The 19,739-nt window shown below is 41.6% G+C and overlaps 2 protein-coding genes across 2 annotated transcripts in view; one reads left to right on the forward strand and one right to left on the reverse strand.

The window, feature by feature from the left end:
• LOC116265607 (probable serine/threonine-protein kinase PBL19) overlaps positions 1-19,739 on the forward strand; it is a 52,303-nt gene that overhangs the window by 8,130 nt on the left and 24,434 nt on the right. The window lies entirely within an intron of this gene.
• LOC126410598 (branchpoint-bridging protein-like) overlaps positions 12,277-19,739 on the reverse strand; it is a 25,479-nt gene continuing 18,016 nt past the window's right edge. The window contains exon 2 of the mRNA XM_050080755.1: positions 12,277-12,322. Coding sequence (XP_049936712.1) covers positions 12,294-12,322 — 29 coding nt within the window. The 3' untranslated portion in view covers positions 12,277-12,293. The remainder of the gene's footprint in view (positions 12,323-19,739) is intronic.

The following is a 19,739-nucleotide window of genomic DNA, read 5'->3' on the forward strand; positions in this document are numbered from 1 at the left end:
AGCATTCTTCTAAGATTGGAGAAGAAGAAAAGAAGAGAGAAATGGAGAGAAGTTAGGGAAAATTACAAGTTTTCAAATGAGAAAACACTAGAGATTTCTCAAGGGTTGCTCATGCCAAAAGAAAGATTTTAGGGATATTTTAATGGAGTTTGGAGGCAAAACTCAAAATTTGATTTTTTTTTAATTTAACAATATTTTCATGCGAATTTCAAGTATTTTTTGAAAATTTTAATTTTTTTAAATATGTTTTGACCAATGTTATTGACCTTAGCTTGAAACACTCCTTTGGGGGTGTGGGTGGTTACTGCTCACTCATTAGACCAAAAACTACCCCTTTGGGGCAGTTTTAACTATAAAAGAGTTTGTGCAATGCACAGGCTTTGCCTCGGTGCACGCAAGCGTGATTGGCTGCATACAGCCGTGATGCTAAGTGATAGCGCCTAGCACGGCTGTGCGTCGAGCACGCATGAAGGGGGGGGGATGCCCCATTATTGGTTGTTTTGGATTAACTATGCACGAAAAACATCTCAAAACAAAGCACACATTCAAGAGAAGTGAGAAACCTATTTTGATCCTAGACAAAAGCTTGTTTTCCCCATATCTTGTATGGCCATGGGGAGATGAAGAAATGCCCCTTATTGACTCATTTGGACCAATAAGGGGTGGCTTTGTCTCCTAGCCTCCAAGGAGTCCTACACATAAAAAAAAAGAAAAGGTACAAATTATTTTTTTCAAACACATATTTTAAAGGGCAAAATGGTCTTTTGTTATGAATAGAGTCAGCTTTATTTTGAGTGATTTCAGGCTCGTTTTAGATTGGATCGGGTTTGCTTGGTCGCCAATACGTTCTAGTCGACACCCGATGCTCAGATGAAGGATTAGATGAGTAGTTTAGGCTCAAAGCATATTTTTGGTGCAAAATTGAGATGCAAAACAAAGGGAAAGTCTATCCATGCACGCACGGTGCTTGATAGTATCGAAATTTGTTATTTTAGCTTCAACTTTGGTTTTAGTTTGGCCCTACCCGGATAAGTTCGATGGACCGTTTGACCGCCCCTAAAAAATGTGAATGCAATGGAAAGAAATGCAAAGTTTGAAGGTGGAAGGCGGATTGGATTTCTTGCAAACATATTTCCATTACTGAATATAGTAAACCATCTTTAATCTTGTTTTGAGGGGAGGGTTCACATGTTTTCTGCTGAAATCATCTTATATGGCCCAATACTGAGAGTGTTGTTCGACAGGCATTTTATCATCATGTGTGTAACATTCCTCTTAATAAGGTCGAGCTCCTCCTAGGCTTGTTCGGCACATTAAAAGCAGCATCAGACCACTTCAGTCAGATCCTTTTGCCAAGTGCTTAGCTAAGAAGCATTGATGCAGAACATAATGCTCATTTGCAGGCATTCACCCTTTAAATGTACTTCTCACATTTTGGCTGCAACGATTCAACTCATGCACCTGCTACTTTCAGTCGGTTTTCACTTGTTATTATCTGATCCTGGTGTTCTTCGGGTCACTTCGTTCTCTGCTCTCATATTCAACAAGGAAAACTGGAAATGATCTCACACAACAGTTTGATCCATTTGTTCCACGCAACCTTTTTCTTTTAAAATACTAGTGAAACATTGTTTGATCTACTGGTTCCACGAGTTTAACTTTTATATTTTAAAATCGTGCTCGTCAGGTGAGGAAGGTGGACACGTTGGAGGGCGTGATTGTTGTCCATTCAGAGCAAGTTATTGATGGGCTCATATTTTCTTGCCATTTCGAGTTTTTCTTAGATAATCTAGTTTTAGTACCCTGAAAATTCGCAGGCCGAATTTGCATCAATATGCAAAGATAGAACTATTCTCAAATTTGACTTGGTAGCAATTACACTTGTTCAGATGGTAATAGGACGAGAAGCCAAGCTGCCCGTTCGGCCTCCAGGAACTGGTGAAGTATCACACTTGGCACTATTTGCAGTCCAATGACGTAGCATCCATGAGAATCGAACTGCCGACTGAGCTTTCACTTGATTGGCTACCTGACTGCTAAGCTAGGTCTCTTGAGCCACTAAACTCATTGAGACTTGAATCATTATCCACGTAAAAGTAAAGACCCGTGCATGTTTTCATAGTCAATCCAAACCTAGAAAGACCCTTATCCTCATAAATCCAAACCTAACATTCTCAACCACGATTCAAAATTCCCATAGCTTTAGATCCTTAAAACACATTGAATGGTTTGACAGTAATGCAAATTGCTCACACGGTTCGCAAAAAAACACTATAAGAAATCACTAATATTGCCGAGCTACCAAACTATGAGAAAATAATTTCCATTTACTTAATCAACCAAGCTCCTTCTCCTATAAGTCCCTAAACTTGAACTTAAATAAGCAAAGCAGAGACTTTAACCTAATGTGAACTGTAACATGAGATCTAGAACCAAAATAAGGACTGAACTCCAAACCTAACCCAAAGCATATATCCTAATAATCCAAAGAATAAATTAAATTCAAAACTTACTGTTGAATTATAGAGCATGGGAATGCTTTAGCATGACCTCAGTACGTGATTTTGATAGGTTTCAAGGGAGTCGGAATTGTTGATAATGATCCGCTTGGTCGCGTTTGGCAGCGTCAATCCCAAGCTTAAAAACTTCAACCATAAAACCTATGGTTAACGTTTGGTCAATTTTGTGTTGGACTGAAGCCATCCAAACATGGTGAAGAAAGGACTTATACGTGGGATTTGACTCATTCAAACAGAAGCACTCTGTTTATATAGAAAATGCGTTTAGGATGAATATTATGTTTGGAGCTCTTTCTTTAGCCATCGCCACCCTCAAATCTCAATTAGGGTAGGCTTCATTGATAGGTCTGCATACGAGCCGAGTCGAGCTCCTGCTCGAGCTTGAGCATATTTGACTCAAAAGGCTCGAGCTCAATCTTGAGTCGAGCTCCATAGAACAGGCTCAAGCTCCGTTTGATGATATAGTGTCATGCTCAACTCGGTTGACTCGTTTAACTCATTTAAGTGAATTTAAGTAGTCACGTTTCTTTTAACTCGTTTAACACATTAGCTAGTTTAACTCATTAACTTGTTTAACTTATTCAACTATGAACGACCGTGTAACAGAAAGAGTGACATATTTTGCATTCTAAATATTCCCTAAAAAAAAAACTTAGCAACAAAAAATCTTTCATTCATGACGCATTTACCTAGTCCAGACGAACTGAGTTTAAACGAGTCAAGTTCTTACAATTCGAACTCGACACATTTAACATTTCAAACATAAATCAAAGCCGAGTTCCGTTTGACTAGTCTATAAATGTGTCCAGCTGAAGAAAAGTTTTTACAAGCGAATTCATGTCAACCTCGAGTTAGCTCCACTTGTTGTACACCCCTACTCATGAGGATGACAATCGAAAAGGGACCGCAAGGTCAAGAACATTATTTCGTTTCCTTTACTATGAGGAATATTCATTTTTGCCGGGGCATAGCGATTTATTAAATCTTTAGCTTTTCGAGTTCTGTTCCCTCCTTTTGAATAGAACAAATTGTATATCTATTCCCATGTTATCCACATACTATGATATGAAAAGTTGAAATCTGGCGGCTGCTTTGATATGAAAAATTGAAATCCAGCGGTGGTTGGCTAAATATATAAAAAGTACAGCTAGATGTATTATATATAGATCATTGCTGAAAGCATTATAAAACATTGGGATGCAAGCCTGCGGGGAGAATAGGTCTATCAAACATTTTATTAACAAAAAATTTTGTTAATATAAACCGTTGCTAGTGTTTCTGTTATGTAATGTTTTGAACTACCATTATTAAAAATTTTGTCATCCAACATTGTCGGACAGCAAGCTTATTTCAATTCTTCATTATGTTATCATGGAGTTGTGTTCAGATTAAAGGAATACAAAAAACCAAAGTGAAGATTTCTTCCAAAATGAGATCATGTGATTTGGATAGGAGGGTTTGAACTCAGTTTCAGCCAGAAGCAGAGGCAGGAGGGCAGCAGCGGCTGTGGCCTGCGTGTTCGACTGCCCACCATCATGTTCGGCTCTTTACATGACATTGCTCGAGAAGCATTTGCGGCTTTTCTTCAATTTTATTTGTTCGTTATACGATACTCTTCTTTTATCATATAAGATTATCTTGATATTTTCTGTTATGAGCGTGCATTAACATGGTGAGTGAGACTGAGAGGTTCATTCCTATCACCCGGAACCCCAAGGTCTCCCATTGTCTCCAGTGTCTAAGCGTTAAGATGTTCATCTCATATTTTATTTTAAATGCAAAAATCTGGAGATGATTCCTTAAGTTCAGGGGTTATATATGGTTATGTCGATGGCATGAAGAAGAAAAGATGGAAAGATAATCTGGAAAGATTGCAAATTTTTGCTGCCTCTCTCTCTCTCTCCCCCCTTCTTTCTATATCATTTATTCTCATGGATTTTATTTTAAATGCAAAAAGCTCGCTTTCCTTTTATTGTTTGAATTTTGACCAAAAGGAAAAAAAGGAGGGGGAAAATGACACAAGATTCTCGATCGGTGGCATGCTAAGATCTCTATATATATCAGCAGAAGGAATGAGGGTGCAGGTCAAAAGCAGTCGTGTCGCTCACGAGTCACTCATGTCTTGAATCTATCGTCGACGTCTACCTCCTCTCCACCATTTCTTTAGCACAATGTGTCGTTTCACCTTGTTCTTAAGGCAGATTGTCATCTAGATTTCCTTTCTCGATTCAGAAGGACTCTGTGTTGTCTTTTATGAATTTTATGTTTTCACACGGTTTCGGTTGTCGTTTGAACGAAGTATTCCATAAACCTGCTCTATTTTCTGTGTGAGTAAATCAGTTAGTATTGATAGACATCCCCAAAGCGGTGACGGAAACTACATGTTTTTGTTCTCAAACATTAAATGTGGTGGTCAAAGTGAATGCATCAGATTGATAGAATAACAATACCTTACATAAACTCTATATGTTAAGGGGTCATTTGGCTGTTGGAACAGTCACATGCCGTTTCAGCCAAATGACTCTGAAGGGCCTTATTTGGTAACAATAACAGTATATTACTATTGCCAAATATCCTCAAAGGATATGAACTTAATCAGACTCCGTCTTAGATATTTAGTATATCTCTAGATCGGGCTACCAAACAGGCGATCGGATACCATTGGGTGTAATCTTACTCCAGTCAGATTCAAATTAAAAACAGAGAAAGATCCACCTTGGTTCTCTTGAGAAACGGAGTGGATCTCAATTTACTGCACTTTAGTTTGGTGGAAAATAAGGCAATTTGGATTTTCATGATTGTAATTCTTCATTTCATCTCCAAGTTGGATTTGATGTGGTCAGCAATATATAGTATGAATGAAAACTCAGTATCATGATGATGAAATATGAGAGAGAGAGAGAGAGATCTGAATAAAATGATGGCCTTTTTGTGTGATGATGCGAGTGGAGCACAAAGAGCCATTCTTACAGTCGAGGCAGTACATGCTGTTGGGCTCACCATGAAACTTGCAGTCGGTGAAGAAGGTCACCTGTAGGAGAGGCTTCAGACATGGAGGGCCAAGAAACTTCTTCTTCTTATTCTTCTTCTTTTCTTTCTCTGCACTATTGCTTTTCTTCCCATCCTCCATTCTGCTCATCCGTAATGATGTTTGCATATGAAACAAAAATCACAATGAGAAGAATTCATTAGAAGATAAAACTGAGAGCCTCAAGGTGAAGAATGTAGTTGTTTCTTGAAGCACCCTGGAGCTCTCACTTCTAGCTTCCAATGAATTATTCTCCTTGGAATTTTTGTTTCGTATAAAAACATCAGTATGAATGAGTAAAATGGAGAATGAGAATAAAAACAACATGGCATAGAGAGAGAAGTTGCAAAAAAAGAAGAAGAAGAAGAAGAGTCATGGCTGATGGCTCCATGGCTGAAACCTTTCCTCCAGAAGACCTTCTTCACCAATTACAACTTCCATGATGAGCCCAACAACATGTACTGCCTAGACTGTAGGAACAACTCTTTTTGCTCCATTCATGCAGTCTAGGCAGTACATGTTGGTCTGACCATAAAAATTGCAGTTGGTGAAGAAGGGCGCCCGCAGAAGAGGCTTCAGCCTTGGAGGGAATGACACTTCATCTTCTTTTCTTTCTTTGCCTTGTTTTCATTTCCATTCTCCATTCTGCTCATCCATGATGATGTTTGCATATAAAACAAAAATTACAATTAGAAGAATTAATTAAGAGCTAGAACTACAAGCTTAGGACGAAGAATATAGTAGGCTCAGGAAGCATCCTGGGGCTCTCAGTTCTAATTGATTATTTTCCTTATGATTTTTGTTTCGTATGCAAATGTCAATATGGATGAGCCGAATGGAGAATAAGAATAAAAACAAGGGGGGAGAGGGTGAGTAGATGAAGAAAAAGAAGAAGAAGAGGAAGTGTCAAGGCTCCATGGCTAAAGGTTTTCCTCCAGAAGACCATCATCACCAACTGCAACTTCCATGGTGATCCCAATAACATGTACTGCCAAGACTGCTCAAATGATTTTTGTACTCCATTCATGCAGTCTAGGCAGTACATGCTGTTGGGCTCACAATGGAAATTGCAACTGGTGAAGAAGGTTGTCTGCTTTGGGTATGGAGGCCATGACACTTCTTCTTCTTCTTCTTCTTAATGTAATTGGCTCTTTAAGTGTCCTGGAGCTCTCAATTCTAGTTTCCAATGAATTCTTCTCTTTGTGATTTTTATCTCATATAAAATCGTTATCTCTTGGATATGAAGATGACACTCTGCAGATCCCTAAGTTTGCTTTGCATATTTGTGAACTACACAGCTGTCTGAGAATGTAGAATTGGATTGTATTTAAGAATTCAACTTCAAGTTTCATGTGGTGAGCCTTAATTTCTCCAATAATCTGTCCATAACTTTGTAAAAATAGAATATTTCCATTTGTGTTTATATTCCTTATTGAGAATCAGACTTTATCTATTTGCATATGTGGATTTTGTACTAAAGTGAGTCCTGTGGGGGCCACATTTGGCTGAGAGGACATTGTAGCAACTCGTGCTGTAGGACTGTTTTCAATGGAAGTTTATGTCAATTGACCACAACACCTCTGTGTGAATGGTTCAGTTGAAGGCATCAATCAGAACATGAAACTTGGGTCTCTTCCGCAAGAAAATTATTACCTTTGTCTTCCAGGGTGCACATATGGAAGTGGCAGAACTGCTCATGCATTTCTGCGGTAACCTTCATAAGCTATGTCACATGGGTGCTTCTAAACAGCTGCCACACCCTTGTGATGTTGGTGCTTCATCGACACAGCACATCTGGTTCAGTCAGCAGAACCAGGTCAATACTGACCATTTTAAATATACATATAATTAGACTATCCCTAATACAAAAAAGTTTATTTATAAATATTGATAAATAAGACTACCAAACAGTCAAATGACTATGCAACAAAGGATTTATATACATATGTACACACACATTCACATACATCATCATCACACCTACATCTAATTTTTTCTTTGAAAAATTGCTGAATCTGCACCCGCATTAGCACCACATCTGCACCCCACACCCATGTGACATAGTTCCGAAGTCTCGCACAGACACAGCCTTGAAATTGGGTGTCGTAGTGTATGATCATTCCCCCCAGGTGCAGGCAATAGGTTTTCCTTCAGGAAAATTTGAATTCTGTTAATCGATGTGGTAAAACTCATGGCTTGTTTTCACTTCGTCATTATTTTCTCTCAGAAAGTAGCTGCTGTTAGCAGGGGAACTGGTAGATTGCATGTTGTACAGTACAATTTATACATTTTGGGATAGTAAAGGTATGGCAGACTCAAGCAATCAAAAGCTGTCTAAGAAAGAACAGTGTGAAGGCAAAGGAGGGAAACATATAGTTTAAAGGTGGGAGAGGGATTGGATTTCTCTGTATACAGAATATAATAAACCATCTTTAATCTTGTTTCGAAGGGAGGAGTTCACATGTTTGCTGCAGAAATCATCTTATTGTCCAGACTAGAAACTGTTTCACAGCAATTTCCTACTGCATCAAGTAATTCTTTTGGCTCTGTCTAGTTCCCCCGTACAGAGGCTGTTTTTGTATCGAGATCATGTGTTGGAAACATTCCTCTAAATAAAGGTTGGAGGCTTGTTTCGGCACCACTAAAAGGCAGCAGCATCGGACCCACTTTAGTCAGAATCCATCATTGCTCGAGTGGTTAGCTAAGAGAGCATTTGGTGCAAGGAACAGAATGCTGCATTTACAGGGCAATGGTCAAAACACCCTTCAAATGTACCTCTCCTCACATTTTTGGCTGCCAACGACTTCCAAACTCATACACCTGCTACTTTCACTCGGTTTTCACTTGTTATGAGCTGATCCTGGTGTTCTTCTGTCACATCGTTCCCTGCCCTCATTTTCAACAAGAAAAACTGGAAATGGTCTCACACAACACTGTTTGATCCAGTTATTCCATGCAACCTTTTTCTTTTAAAATACTTGTGAAAGACTGTTTGATCTACTTGCGCCACGAATTTAATATTTATATTTTAAAATCGTGCTCATCAGGTGAGGAAGTGGACATGTTGGAAGTTGTCACTCTTGTTCGTTCAGAGAAAGTTAACGATGAGCTGATATTTTCTTACCATTTCGAGTTTTTCTTAGATAATCTAATTTTAGTGCCCTGAAAATTGGCAGGCCGAATTTGCATCAATATGCGATGAATGAACTATTCTGAAATTTGACTCGGTGCGAATTACACTTGTTCAGATGGTAACCGGGGGAGAAGCCGAGCTGCCCCACCCCCTTCCCCCTGCCCCATGGTCCTTCGGGGAACTGGTCGACCTACAATATACCCGTGAACTTGAGTATCGCACTTGCCATTATTCGCAGTCAAATAACATAGCGTCCATGAGAATCCAACTAACTACTGGTCTTTCACCTAATTGGCTACCTGACCAACTACACTAGGTCCCTTGAGCCACAAAACTCATGGAGATTCGGATCATTATCCATGTAAGCCTAAAGACCTGTACAGGTTTTTATAGTCAATACGAACGTAGAAAGACCCTTATATCCTCATAAACCAAACCTAAAAATCTCAACCACGATTCAAAGTTCCAATAGCTTTAGATCCTTAAACCACATAGAATGCTTTGACAGTAATGCAAATTGCTCACACGATTCAAAAAAAAAAAAAAAAAAAAGATCTATATGATATCACTAATATTGACGAGCTAACAAACTATGAGGAACTAATTTTCATTTACTCAATCAACAAAGCTCCTCCTCCCTAAGTACCTAAACAAGAACTTAAATAGGCAAAGAAAAGACTTTATTCTAATGTGAACTGTAACATGAGATCTAGAACCAAAATAAGGACTGAAGTCCAAACCTAACCCAAAGCATATCCTAATAATCCAAAGAATAAATTAAATTCAAAACTTATTGATGAATCATAGAGCATGGAAATACTTTAGCAGCATCGCATAACGTGATTTGATAGGTTTCAAGGGAGTCGAAATTGTTGATAATGATCCGCTTGGTCGCGTTTGGCAACATAAATCCGAAGCTTAAGAACTTCAACCATAAAACCTATGGTTAACCTGTTCTCAATTTTGTCTTGGACTGTAGCCATCCAAACAAGGTGAAGGACTTAGACGTAGAATTTAACTCATTCAAACAGAAGCACTCTCTTACAATTACTTACTTATTTATATATGTTGTGCCCCTTTAAAAATGATTCACCTCTCTCTCCCTCTCTCTTTCATGTGCCCCACCGTCCCAGGTGGGCCCGCTCGATATAGGCCGGCCGGCAATGGCAGGGGTGAAGCCGCCATGGCTCCCCTTGCAAGAACAGGAGAGGGAGAGAGAGAGAGAGAGAGAGAGAGAATGGGGGGACTGAAGAGGGATCCACCCGGAGAGGGAGGGAGGGAGAAATAGAGAGATATGAGAATGGAACAGCTCAAATTTGATGTCTTTTTTAAGTCAGCATTCGAGAAAGATGATGATGGCTTACCAAGGGCTTTGAATTCAGACGGTCGTTGTGGCTTTTAAGAGCCTTCACACCAAGCTAATTTCTGTATGCAACTTGGTTTACGTTGACCAACGGCTTTGAATTCAGACTGGCCATCCTCGCCTTTAAGAGCATTCACCCAAGCTTTCGGGGCACCTTTTCAATATATTATGTCAGTGTGGTGTGGCATCACGTGAATGTGATGGTAGGAGATAAATTATCGTTTAATTATCCACGTAAAGAAAAGGCAGATTAACCGGGATATTATTTGGTAAAGACCTACCAAAATGCTCCACCCAATGTTATATATCAGTTTCCAACTTATGTCAAAAAATAAAAAGAAAAATCTGCTAATATCATTTCTGAATTAGAAAGAAAAATGAAAAATGACATATTAATATTATTTTTATTGAATAGATGAATCCGGCCCATATTAACCAAAAATCTGCTAATATCATTTCTCAGATTTTGGTTCACCGTCAGTTTCAGCTTACACTGGTAGATAGCCAGAAAACAATTTTGACAACACTCGTAAAAGGAAATTTGATCATAAATTTTAATATGGATGGTTCTTATATGAGATTAATCTATGCTGACTACCACTCTTGAATAAGAACATTTATTTATCATTGTCCGGTCTTAGAACATACAATCACATGATGCTTCCTATAAATGTGGCCAATGAATTCAATGGCTTGAACAAATTAAATTGAGTTGGTCACTTTAATTTGTAATGAGGGATATTTGTGGGCATCTCTATCAAGTTGATAGATGAGAAAATGGTTCGGATTTGAGTCGGATCCATCTTTTACCAATTTTATGGCCCAATTGGACTTGGATTTGAATTTAAATATGGATTTTATTTTCTAAATCTGAATTCACATCCAACTAGCAAGAAATGCAATGTAATCGGGTGAGATTTTTATCCGAACCTGGTTGGATATCAGGATTTAATCACGCTTTCGTCTTCTGTTTTCCTTTGCTCTTTTTGAGGGAAATTTTCGAAGACACGCCTACTGAATTGGAACTAATAAATAATATAACTAACTTTTTTATATTACTAAAAATCAAATACATCTAAGTTTTATACCGTTAATCGAAAACAACTTTATCCAAATATACCCCAGGTCGTTACTTTCTTAAGCTAGATGTAGTAAAAATATAAAATTAACCTCAGTTCAGAGAAATTAATTTAAGATCATTGGCTTGTATAAACATCTTTAGCTACATCCAATAACATTAACTTATGATTTAATGTATTCTAACTTCACCCAGCCATTTCAATGTTCTATCCTAATCAAAGTAAAGATCAGATTCAAGTTTCAGGTGGGGAAATTCCAACCTTGGCATTCATAAATTTCAGAACACAAAAAATTCTTGGGATTAGTTTAGGTCACAGATAATTAATCAAGCAAGCACCAGTTGCTAGCTGAATGTGAAACACCAAAACCTGAAAATGTACCTTCAAACTTTAGAAGCGCGCTGCATGGGGATCATAAATTAAAGGTTTGTTTGAATCGAAATATGAGGGACGCAACTTATGCAATTATTAGATCCAGTTCAAAATTATTTAGTTAGGCATCAAATGACATAAGTAGCTGATCCATTAGAGCTTGTGAAAGCAGGTCATAGTTAGTTTCAAATGAGGTACTATGTCTCTGTGCTTAAGTGGTGGAGTACTATGGTACAATTTAAGCCTCGACACCGGGCCTGAGCCAACACCTAAAACCCAAGCATGACTCTAGCCTTATTAAATTAAAGAACATATATTTTTAATACAAAATAATATGTAAATATAATTAATTGTAATAAAATATTATAATTGGATATAAAAATTAATAAAATATGTATTTAAAAAATTATCGGGCCAAACCGGGCTCAATCAAGCCCACTCGAGCTTGTCCGGTTACTTTTTTTTCAAGTCCAAGCTCAGGCCTGAGTCGGGCCAGGTACTGTGTCACACCCCGACCTTTTTGACACTCAAACATTTTTTTTTTCTAACATCCAACATCGAGGTGTGACTACACAATAGTTCAAAAAGGAATGAGCCAAGCAATTCAAAACAATGGGGCAAGCTTTCCATTATATAGCATTTCAATTCAATTGTACATTTGACAAAAATGCCCCAAAATCACAACATCGATGCCTCATCAAAACAAGGCATCAGTAAAACCAAAAACCCGACGCGCCGGCACTACAAGAACAAAACAAAACCCAAACCTCCCCAGTAGGACGTGAGTGTAGCCATCTGCTCAGCCTGCTGCCCCGGGTACACCAAAACCTGAAAAAAGGAAACAACTGAAGGCTTAGCCTTCGCAGTATGGCAACAAGCCAGGAAAAGTCCAAGCCCTCTTAGGTCGGGCTCAGTACACAAACAAACATCAGAACAATCTATCATTATGTCGTGTCAAGACACGACATGCAGACGCCACTCAATGGCTACAATAACATAATTTCAATCACATGCAAGGCATCATCAACATGTCACTTGCATTCATAAGCACAACAGTCACATGCACAACAATCCTATATATTTCAATCACATACAATGCAGTTTCATTACTATCAGTGAATTTACAGTTCCTGTGGGTGCAAACACAGGCACGTGCACACCGCGGGCGGCCCACAGCCGAGAGACAACCCCTGTGGTGGCCCAGAACAGTATGGATCCATCTATCCGCTGCAGCGGTAGAGCACTCATCCATGGATGTGTGAATTCCAAGGAGAGATACTCAGCCTTCCCTAGGACACCCAGGTTGGGAAGGCGGGAGCCTACGCTCCAAGCACATCACACAACAGTACCCTGGGGCCTTGCACCGCCTGCGCTCCGAACAGGCGAGACCAGTGGCGAAAGTGGGACAACTCCCATATACATAGTCACATCCCACTGGCCTCTCATCTCTTATTCTTTCATTCTTATACTTATACTTGCACAAACACATTTAACTGGCTAGCTCCTGAGGTTGGTTCACTTCACGAGTGAACTCACACCTCCAATTGCCTCCACACGAGGGTTACACATAACCACAACAGTTTTGGCTAGCCGTCATAACAATATGGGCACAACTACCCACTGTGCAAACATTTGTATCATTGCCCGCGGCAATGGGTATTCAATAAACATAACATTCACATTCATCATCATAACAATCACATCTTTGAAACTTAGCCAAACCACAGAAAGTAGTCTCAATCTGTGGTGGGCTCGTAACTGTCCTATGCAGTTATCATGCTAGAATGCTTTCTAATGCACAATTGGGATCGAGGAGACACTCGACTCGATACCCCGCCTCATCTGTCCTAAACAGTTATCAATTCTAGCATGCACATGCAATGCGTAACATTATCAAAACAATTACTATAAGCCTTTCAAAACAATTCATATCATATATCAATTTATGTACATGCATACACATATTCATTCACGGAACACTCAATCAATTCATATCACAAATCCTAGGATCCCATGATCCTAGGAACACACATTCATTCACTTGCCCAGGCAGGGATTTGCCTGGAATGTCGCCATACCTGTGGCGCGTTCACAAGAATCTTCAAAATGCCTCGAGCTTCGAATCCGGTAACTCAAGGTCGACGGGACGTACCCGGTGAACCTGCAGACACAAACACAAGATAAGATTCCTACTACAAACCTCAACAATTCAAACAAAAACAAAACAAGGTCATTGAGGCACGCGTCATCGCCTCAAGAGGGTGTCGACGGGTAGTGTCGACCCACAAGTTCTCCAATAGGGTCACTTCCCACTCCTAGCCGTGCCAATAGATGCCAAAACTCAAAGCCATCAATCCGTCTATCACTAACGCCTTTCTCAAAATTCCCTTTTTCTTAAATCAAGGCGTCTACCCCAAAGATATTTCCAACTTATGTACGTTATCCCTATTTAACTCCAAGATGCACCCGTTCACAAAAACGCGTGCTACAGGCTCACTAAAACGGTCCTAAATCTTCCCCACTACCTCACAAACTCTACCATGTCTCCCCTAATGCTTCGAAAAATAATCTATCATGCTTAAATGATCATCCAAAATATGAATCTTCGCTTCCAACATAATCGCAAGCTTTCCCCAAAAACGAAATCACTAACATGTGATCCAAATAATCAATTCAAAGCTCTAGCATGCTCAACCAATAATTATGAGCGTTCCAAAAAGAAATATATCATAAAATAGGTTCAATTTCGCCTTGCTCACCCCGATTGAAGGTCTAAACTGCTGTTACGAGGGGGAAGACAAATCCCCAAGCTGAAAACGGATCCAACAGTGATAGCACAGTGAAAATCAGTGAGAGAAAGTACTTGATTGGAGAAAATCGAAAACGAGCAGAAAATGGGGAGAGGGTTCGGTCAAAAGGGGAAAAGAAGGCAGTGAGGGGAGAGGACGGGAGAGAAGAGAGAGAGACGGTGGAGAGTGAGACGAGTGACAGTGGGAGAGGGAGAGTCGTTCGGTGGAGAGGGGAGACGAGAGACAGTGGGAAAGGGAGGGTCGTTCGGTGGAGAGGGGAGACGAGAGACAGTGGGAGAGGGAGAAGGGAAAGAAAACGAGAAGGAGAAGAAAAGAGAAGAGAGGAAGAGGCAAGGGACGACAGGGTTCACCTCAACGCCGCGTCGTCGCCGCTGCCGCCGCCGTCGCCGCCGCCGCCGTCGCCGCCGCCGCCGTCGCCGCCGCCGCGCCGCCGCCGTCGCCGCCGCCGCCGTCGTCGCCGCTGCCGCGCCGTCGCCGCCGCCGCCGTCGCCGCCGCCGCCGTCGCCGCCGCCGCCGTCGCCGTCGCCTTCTTCCCTGAGCTCCGGTCGTGGGTAAGGAAGAGACGGTAAGAGGAAAGCGAAGGAGAAGAGAATGCGAGGGAGGAGGGACAGCGTCGGGCTCCTCTCGCGTGGGCTAGGGTCCGGGTCTGGACCCTGACCCGACCCGCTCCGCCCAAACGCCGCGCGTTACATCCTACCCTCCTAACAAAAAAATTTCGTCCTCGAAATTAGATCATACCTCAATGCAAGAACAAGTGCGGATATCTCTTCCGCACGTCCTCCTCAGGTTCCCATGTGCTCTCCTTCAATCCATGGTACTGCCATTCCACCTTCACTAAAGGGATTCTCTTTGTGCGAAGCACTTGCTCTCTTCGATCCACAATTCTGATAGGTTTTTCTTCCATTGTCAGATCATCTTGCACCTGAATACCTTGAAAATCAATCACATGTGTCGGATCTGGTACGTACTTTCGAAGCATGGAAACATGAAAAACGTCATGAACATGACTCCAGTCTGGTGGTAGTGCCAATCTATAGGCCACCTCGCCAATCTTCTCTAATATCTCAAAAGGTCCTACGAACCTCGGGCTCAACTTTCCCTTCACACCAAAACGAAAAACACCTCTAGTAGGGGAAATTTTCAAAAACACATGATCACCACCTCAAAAGTCAATTCTCTACGACGAATGTCGGCATAGCTTTTCTGTCTACTCTGAGCAGTCAACAACTTTTTCCTTATCAATTGCACTTGGTCGGTGTAGTGTTGCAAAACTAAAGGGTTTTCGATTTTTCCATCACCCAATTCGGTCCAACAAGCTGGCGATCTGCACGGCCTTCCATACAAAGCCTCAAAAGGTGCCATCCCAATACTAGAGTGGTAACTGTTATTATATGCAAATTCTGCCAGTTTCACATGTTTGTCCCATTCTCCTTTCCACTCTAAGACACAAGCACGCAACATGTCCTCTAAGGTCTGAATGGTCCTCTCCGATTGCCCATCAGTTTGGGGGTGGAACGCTGTGCTTAGCTTAAGCTTGGTACCCAAAGCCTTCTGCAAATGCCCCCAAATCTAGAGGTAAAACGTGGATCTCGATCCGAAATGATAGACCTTGGCACACCATGCAATCTCACTATCTCGCCAATATATAACTCTGCGAGACTTTCCAAAGACTGATTAATTCTAATAGACAGAAAATGAGCGGACTTCGTCAGTCGATCAACAATCACCCATATGGCATCAATGCTGTCTTCGGGTGTGAGGCAATCCAACTACCAAATCCATTGTAATGTCTTCCCATTTCCACACCGGGATATCGATTCTCTGCAACAAGCCTCCGGGCCGTTGATGCTCTGCTTTTACTTGTTGGCAAACCAAACTTTGCCACATATTCTGCAATTTCACGCTTCATTCCAGGCCACCAAAAATTTCTCTTCATATCCTGAAACATCTTTGTACTGCCAGGGTGTATAGAAAACTTAGATTTATGAGCTTCATCAAGCAACCGTCGCTTCACCCCTTCTCTCTAGGGACCCACAATCTATGTCGAAACCACAATGAACCCTCTTCATCTTGATGCCAGAAAGCATCTACCTTCTTACACTCTTCCACGTTCTTAGCAAAATCAGGATCTTCCTTTTGCTTCAATACAAGCTCTTCCATCAAAGGGTGTTGTATCACGGCACTCATCGTTGCTTTGTTCTCGCCACAAAGGTAAGGTTGCCATGCTATCACATCTTGTAACAAATTCCAAGAACATGCTAACATACATACATCGTTGCCTTAGCTTGCCTGCTCAAAGCATCAGCCACCACATTCGCCTTGCCTGGATGATATGATATCGTGAAATCATAATCTTTTAGGTATTCAATCCATCTTCTTTGCCTCAAATTAAGATCACTTTGGAGAATATATATTTCAAAGACTTGTGATCTGTAAACACTTCAAATGTTGCCCCATAGAGATAATGCCTCCAAATCTTTAGTGCAAACACAACTGCTCCCAACTCCAAATCGTGAGTGGGATAGTGTTGTTCGTGTGTCTTCAACTGCCTTGATGCATAAGCCACCACACGGCCATTTTGCATCAGCACACAACCATAACCGATTCCTGATGCATCTGTGTACAGTACAAAACCCGAATGACCTGATGGAAGCGTCAGAATAGGAGCAGCAGTAAGCTTGTCCTTCAGAGTTTGAAAACTCCTCTCACACTCTTCATTCCAAATAAACTTCACTCCTTTTCTCAATAGCTTAGTCATTGGTGTAGCTATTTTCGAAAAGTCTTGTATGAACCTGCGATAATATCCTGCCAATCCCAAAAAGCTTCTAACCTCGGTTACACTGCATGGCGTCCTCCAGTCCTGCACAGCTGACACCTTAGCCGGATCGACGGATACTCCATCCTTAGAGATTACATGACCCAGAAAGTTTACCTTCTCTAGCCAAAATTCACATTTTGAATACTTGGCATACAACTTATGCTTGCGCAAAAGACCCAATACACTTCTCAAGTGATCTCTATGCTCTGTCACACTCTCTGAGTACACCAAAATATCATCCACAAAAACAATAACAAATCGTCCAAGAACTCTTGGAAAACCCGATTCATGAGGTCCATGAACGCTGCGGGAGCATTGGTCAACCCAAAAGGCATGACCCTGAATTCATAGTGCCCATATCTGGTTCGAAATGCAGTCTTAGCAACATCTTCCTCCCGTATCAAGAGTTGATGATAACCTGTCCTCAGATCGATCTTGGAGAAAACCTTTGCATCCTTAAGCTGATCAAACAAGTCTTCAATTCTAGGAAGCGGATACTTATTCTTGATGGTGATTTGATTCAACATGCGGTAGTCGATACACAAACGCATTGTCCCATCTTTCTTCTTCACAAACAACACTGGTGCTCCCCATGGTGACACACTAGGTCGGATGAAGCCCTTGTCTAAGAGCTCCTGCAATTGCTTCTCAATTCTTCTAACTCTGCTGGTGCCATACGATAGGGTGCCTTAGAAATAGGAGCTGTCCCTGGTGACAACTCTATCTTGAACTCCACTTCTCGTGTTGGAGGCAAACTTGACAGTTCCTCCGGAAACACATCAGGGTACTCACTCACAATTGCCACATCCGGTAACCTTACCGGTTCCGGCTCATTGGTCAACACATTGACCAAGAAGGCAACACTTCCATTTTCTATCAATCGTTTAGCTTTCAATGCAGACACCATTATCTTATCAGTTCGACTGGCCTTACGAGCATGGAACTCCACAGGTTGCATTTCATCAGTCAACAATGTATCTGCTTCTTCCTGCAATCTATATTAGCATAATGTGCATATAACCAATCCATGCCCAAAATCACATCAAATTCGTTAAAACTCATGATCACCAACTGTGCAGGTAAGTGATGTTGATGGATCTCCACGTCCACATCAGATAGATACTCACTACACGACTCTTGAGCATGCATAGGGCTAACAACTTTCAGAACATACGGCATCTTCCTAGCAGCACTTCTAGTGAAGTAGCAAATCGACTAGATATAAATGAATGGGTCGCCCCAGCATCAAACAACACTCTAGCAATATGAGAACCAACAAGTAAAGTACCTTCAACAAGGTCGTGTGCCTGAAGCTCCTCCACGGTAGTAGCATAGACACGTCCAGTCGTCTGTCGTGCGCTAGAAGGACCGGCCTCTGGCTTCTTCAACTCTCTTTCTTTCCTTAAGGGACAATCCTTGATAAAGTGCCCCATCCTTCCACAGTGTAAGCAAGCTCCGATCTCTCGATAGCACGGCTTTCCAGGGTGCACACGCGAACAAGTAGGGCACCTCTGAGAAGTCGGAGTAGCCACTGACCCCTGGGTGCCTCACTACGGGTTGGCTGGTTCCGTCTGAAAGTTCGATCATCCCGCCTCTCATAAGGCCTTGTCCTGCCTGCAAAGTGGTGGCGCTTCACCTGGGTTCGTCCACCTTGTGAATGCTGGCTTGCTTTCTTCTGGTGATCCTTCTGTGTCCTCGCCCAGTCTCTCTTCTATACATCTTGCCATAGTGACCGCCTCGTCCAAGTCACGAGGTCTGCTCGTCAAAACTTTGGTTCGCAGTCCCTCCCGCAGACCGCGCACAAACTTGCCTGCCCTGGCTCCGTCTGTAGTGTAGAAGTGTGGGCAATACGCCTCCAAGTGTCGATATCTTGTAATATATTCCTCCAAGCTCATTTGATTTTGCTGTAGATCAAGAAACTCTTGCATGTTCTTGTCTCTAGCATGCACTGGGTAGTAGGTGTTGAGGAAGGAATCTCTAAACTGCTTCCAAGAAATTGACGGTTGGCCTGCATACCGGATCTCAAGAGTTGATTTCCACCAATCCATGGCATCACCTTTTCAGCAGGTAAGTGCCATAGTTCACTTTGTCTTCCTCAGGCATCTTCAGAAGCACAAAGATGCGTTCAACTTCCTCAATCCACTGTTTTGCCTTATCGTGACTGCACCTCCTGAAAAGATAGGCGGCTGCATCGCCATGAACTGTTGAAACGACACCGCTGATGCCTTCTCCTTAAGTGGCGCAGTGGTGTCTCTGGAAGGAGATGCATTACTCCTCTGGTTACTGACATGGACTGCACAAGGAGGTCAGTGTTGCAACGTGGTCAGCAAAATAGACTGTTGATCCACAGGTGGAGTTGCCTCAGTGGGGTTTTGAGCACCCCACCCAATTGGGCGTACTGGTGCCCCTGACGTACTGTCGTCGCGTGGGTATGCGCATCAGAATGGGCCGGACTAGGCTCTCTCTGTGCCTCTGTGGACGGCCAGGCTCGCTTCTTACCCTTACGATGATATTCACATCTGTACACACAAGAACCTTAATCTCAATCCAGTCTATGACTAATCTCACAAATCAAATACACGTGCATTAGCAGAAGTTCAAACATAGATCACATTAC

Source organism: Nymphaea colorata, chromosome 12 (genome assembly GCF_008831285.2).
Source record: "Nymphaea colorata isolate Beijing-Zhang1983 chromosome 12, ASM883128v2, whole genome shotgun sequence".
NCBI lineage: Eukaryota > Viridiplantae > Streptophyta > Magnoliopsida > Nymphaeales > Nymphaeaceae > Nymphaea > Nymphaea colorata.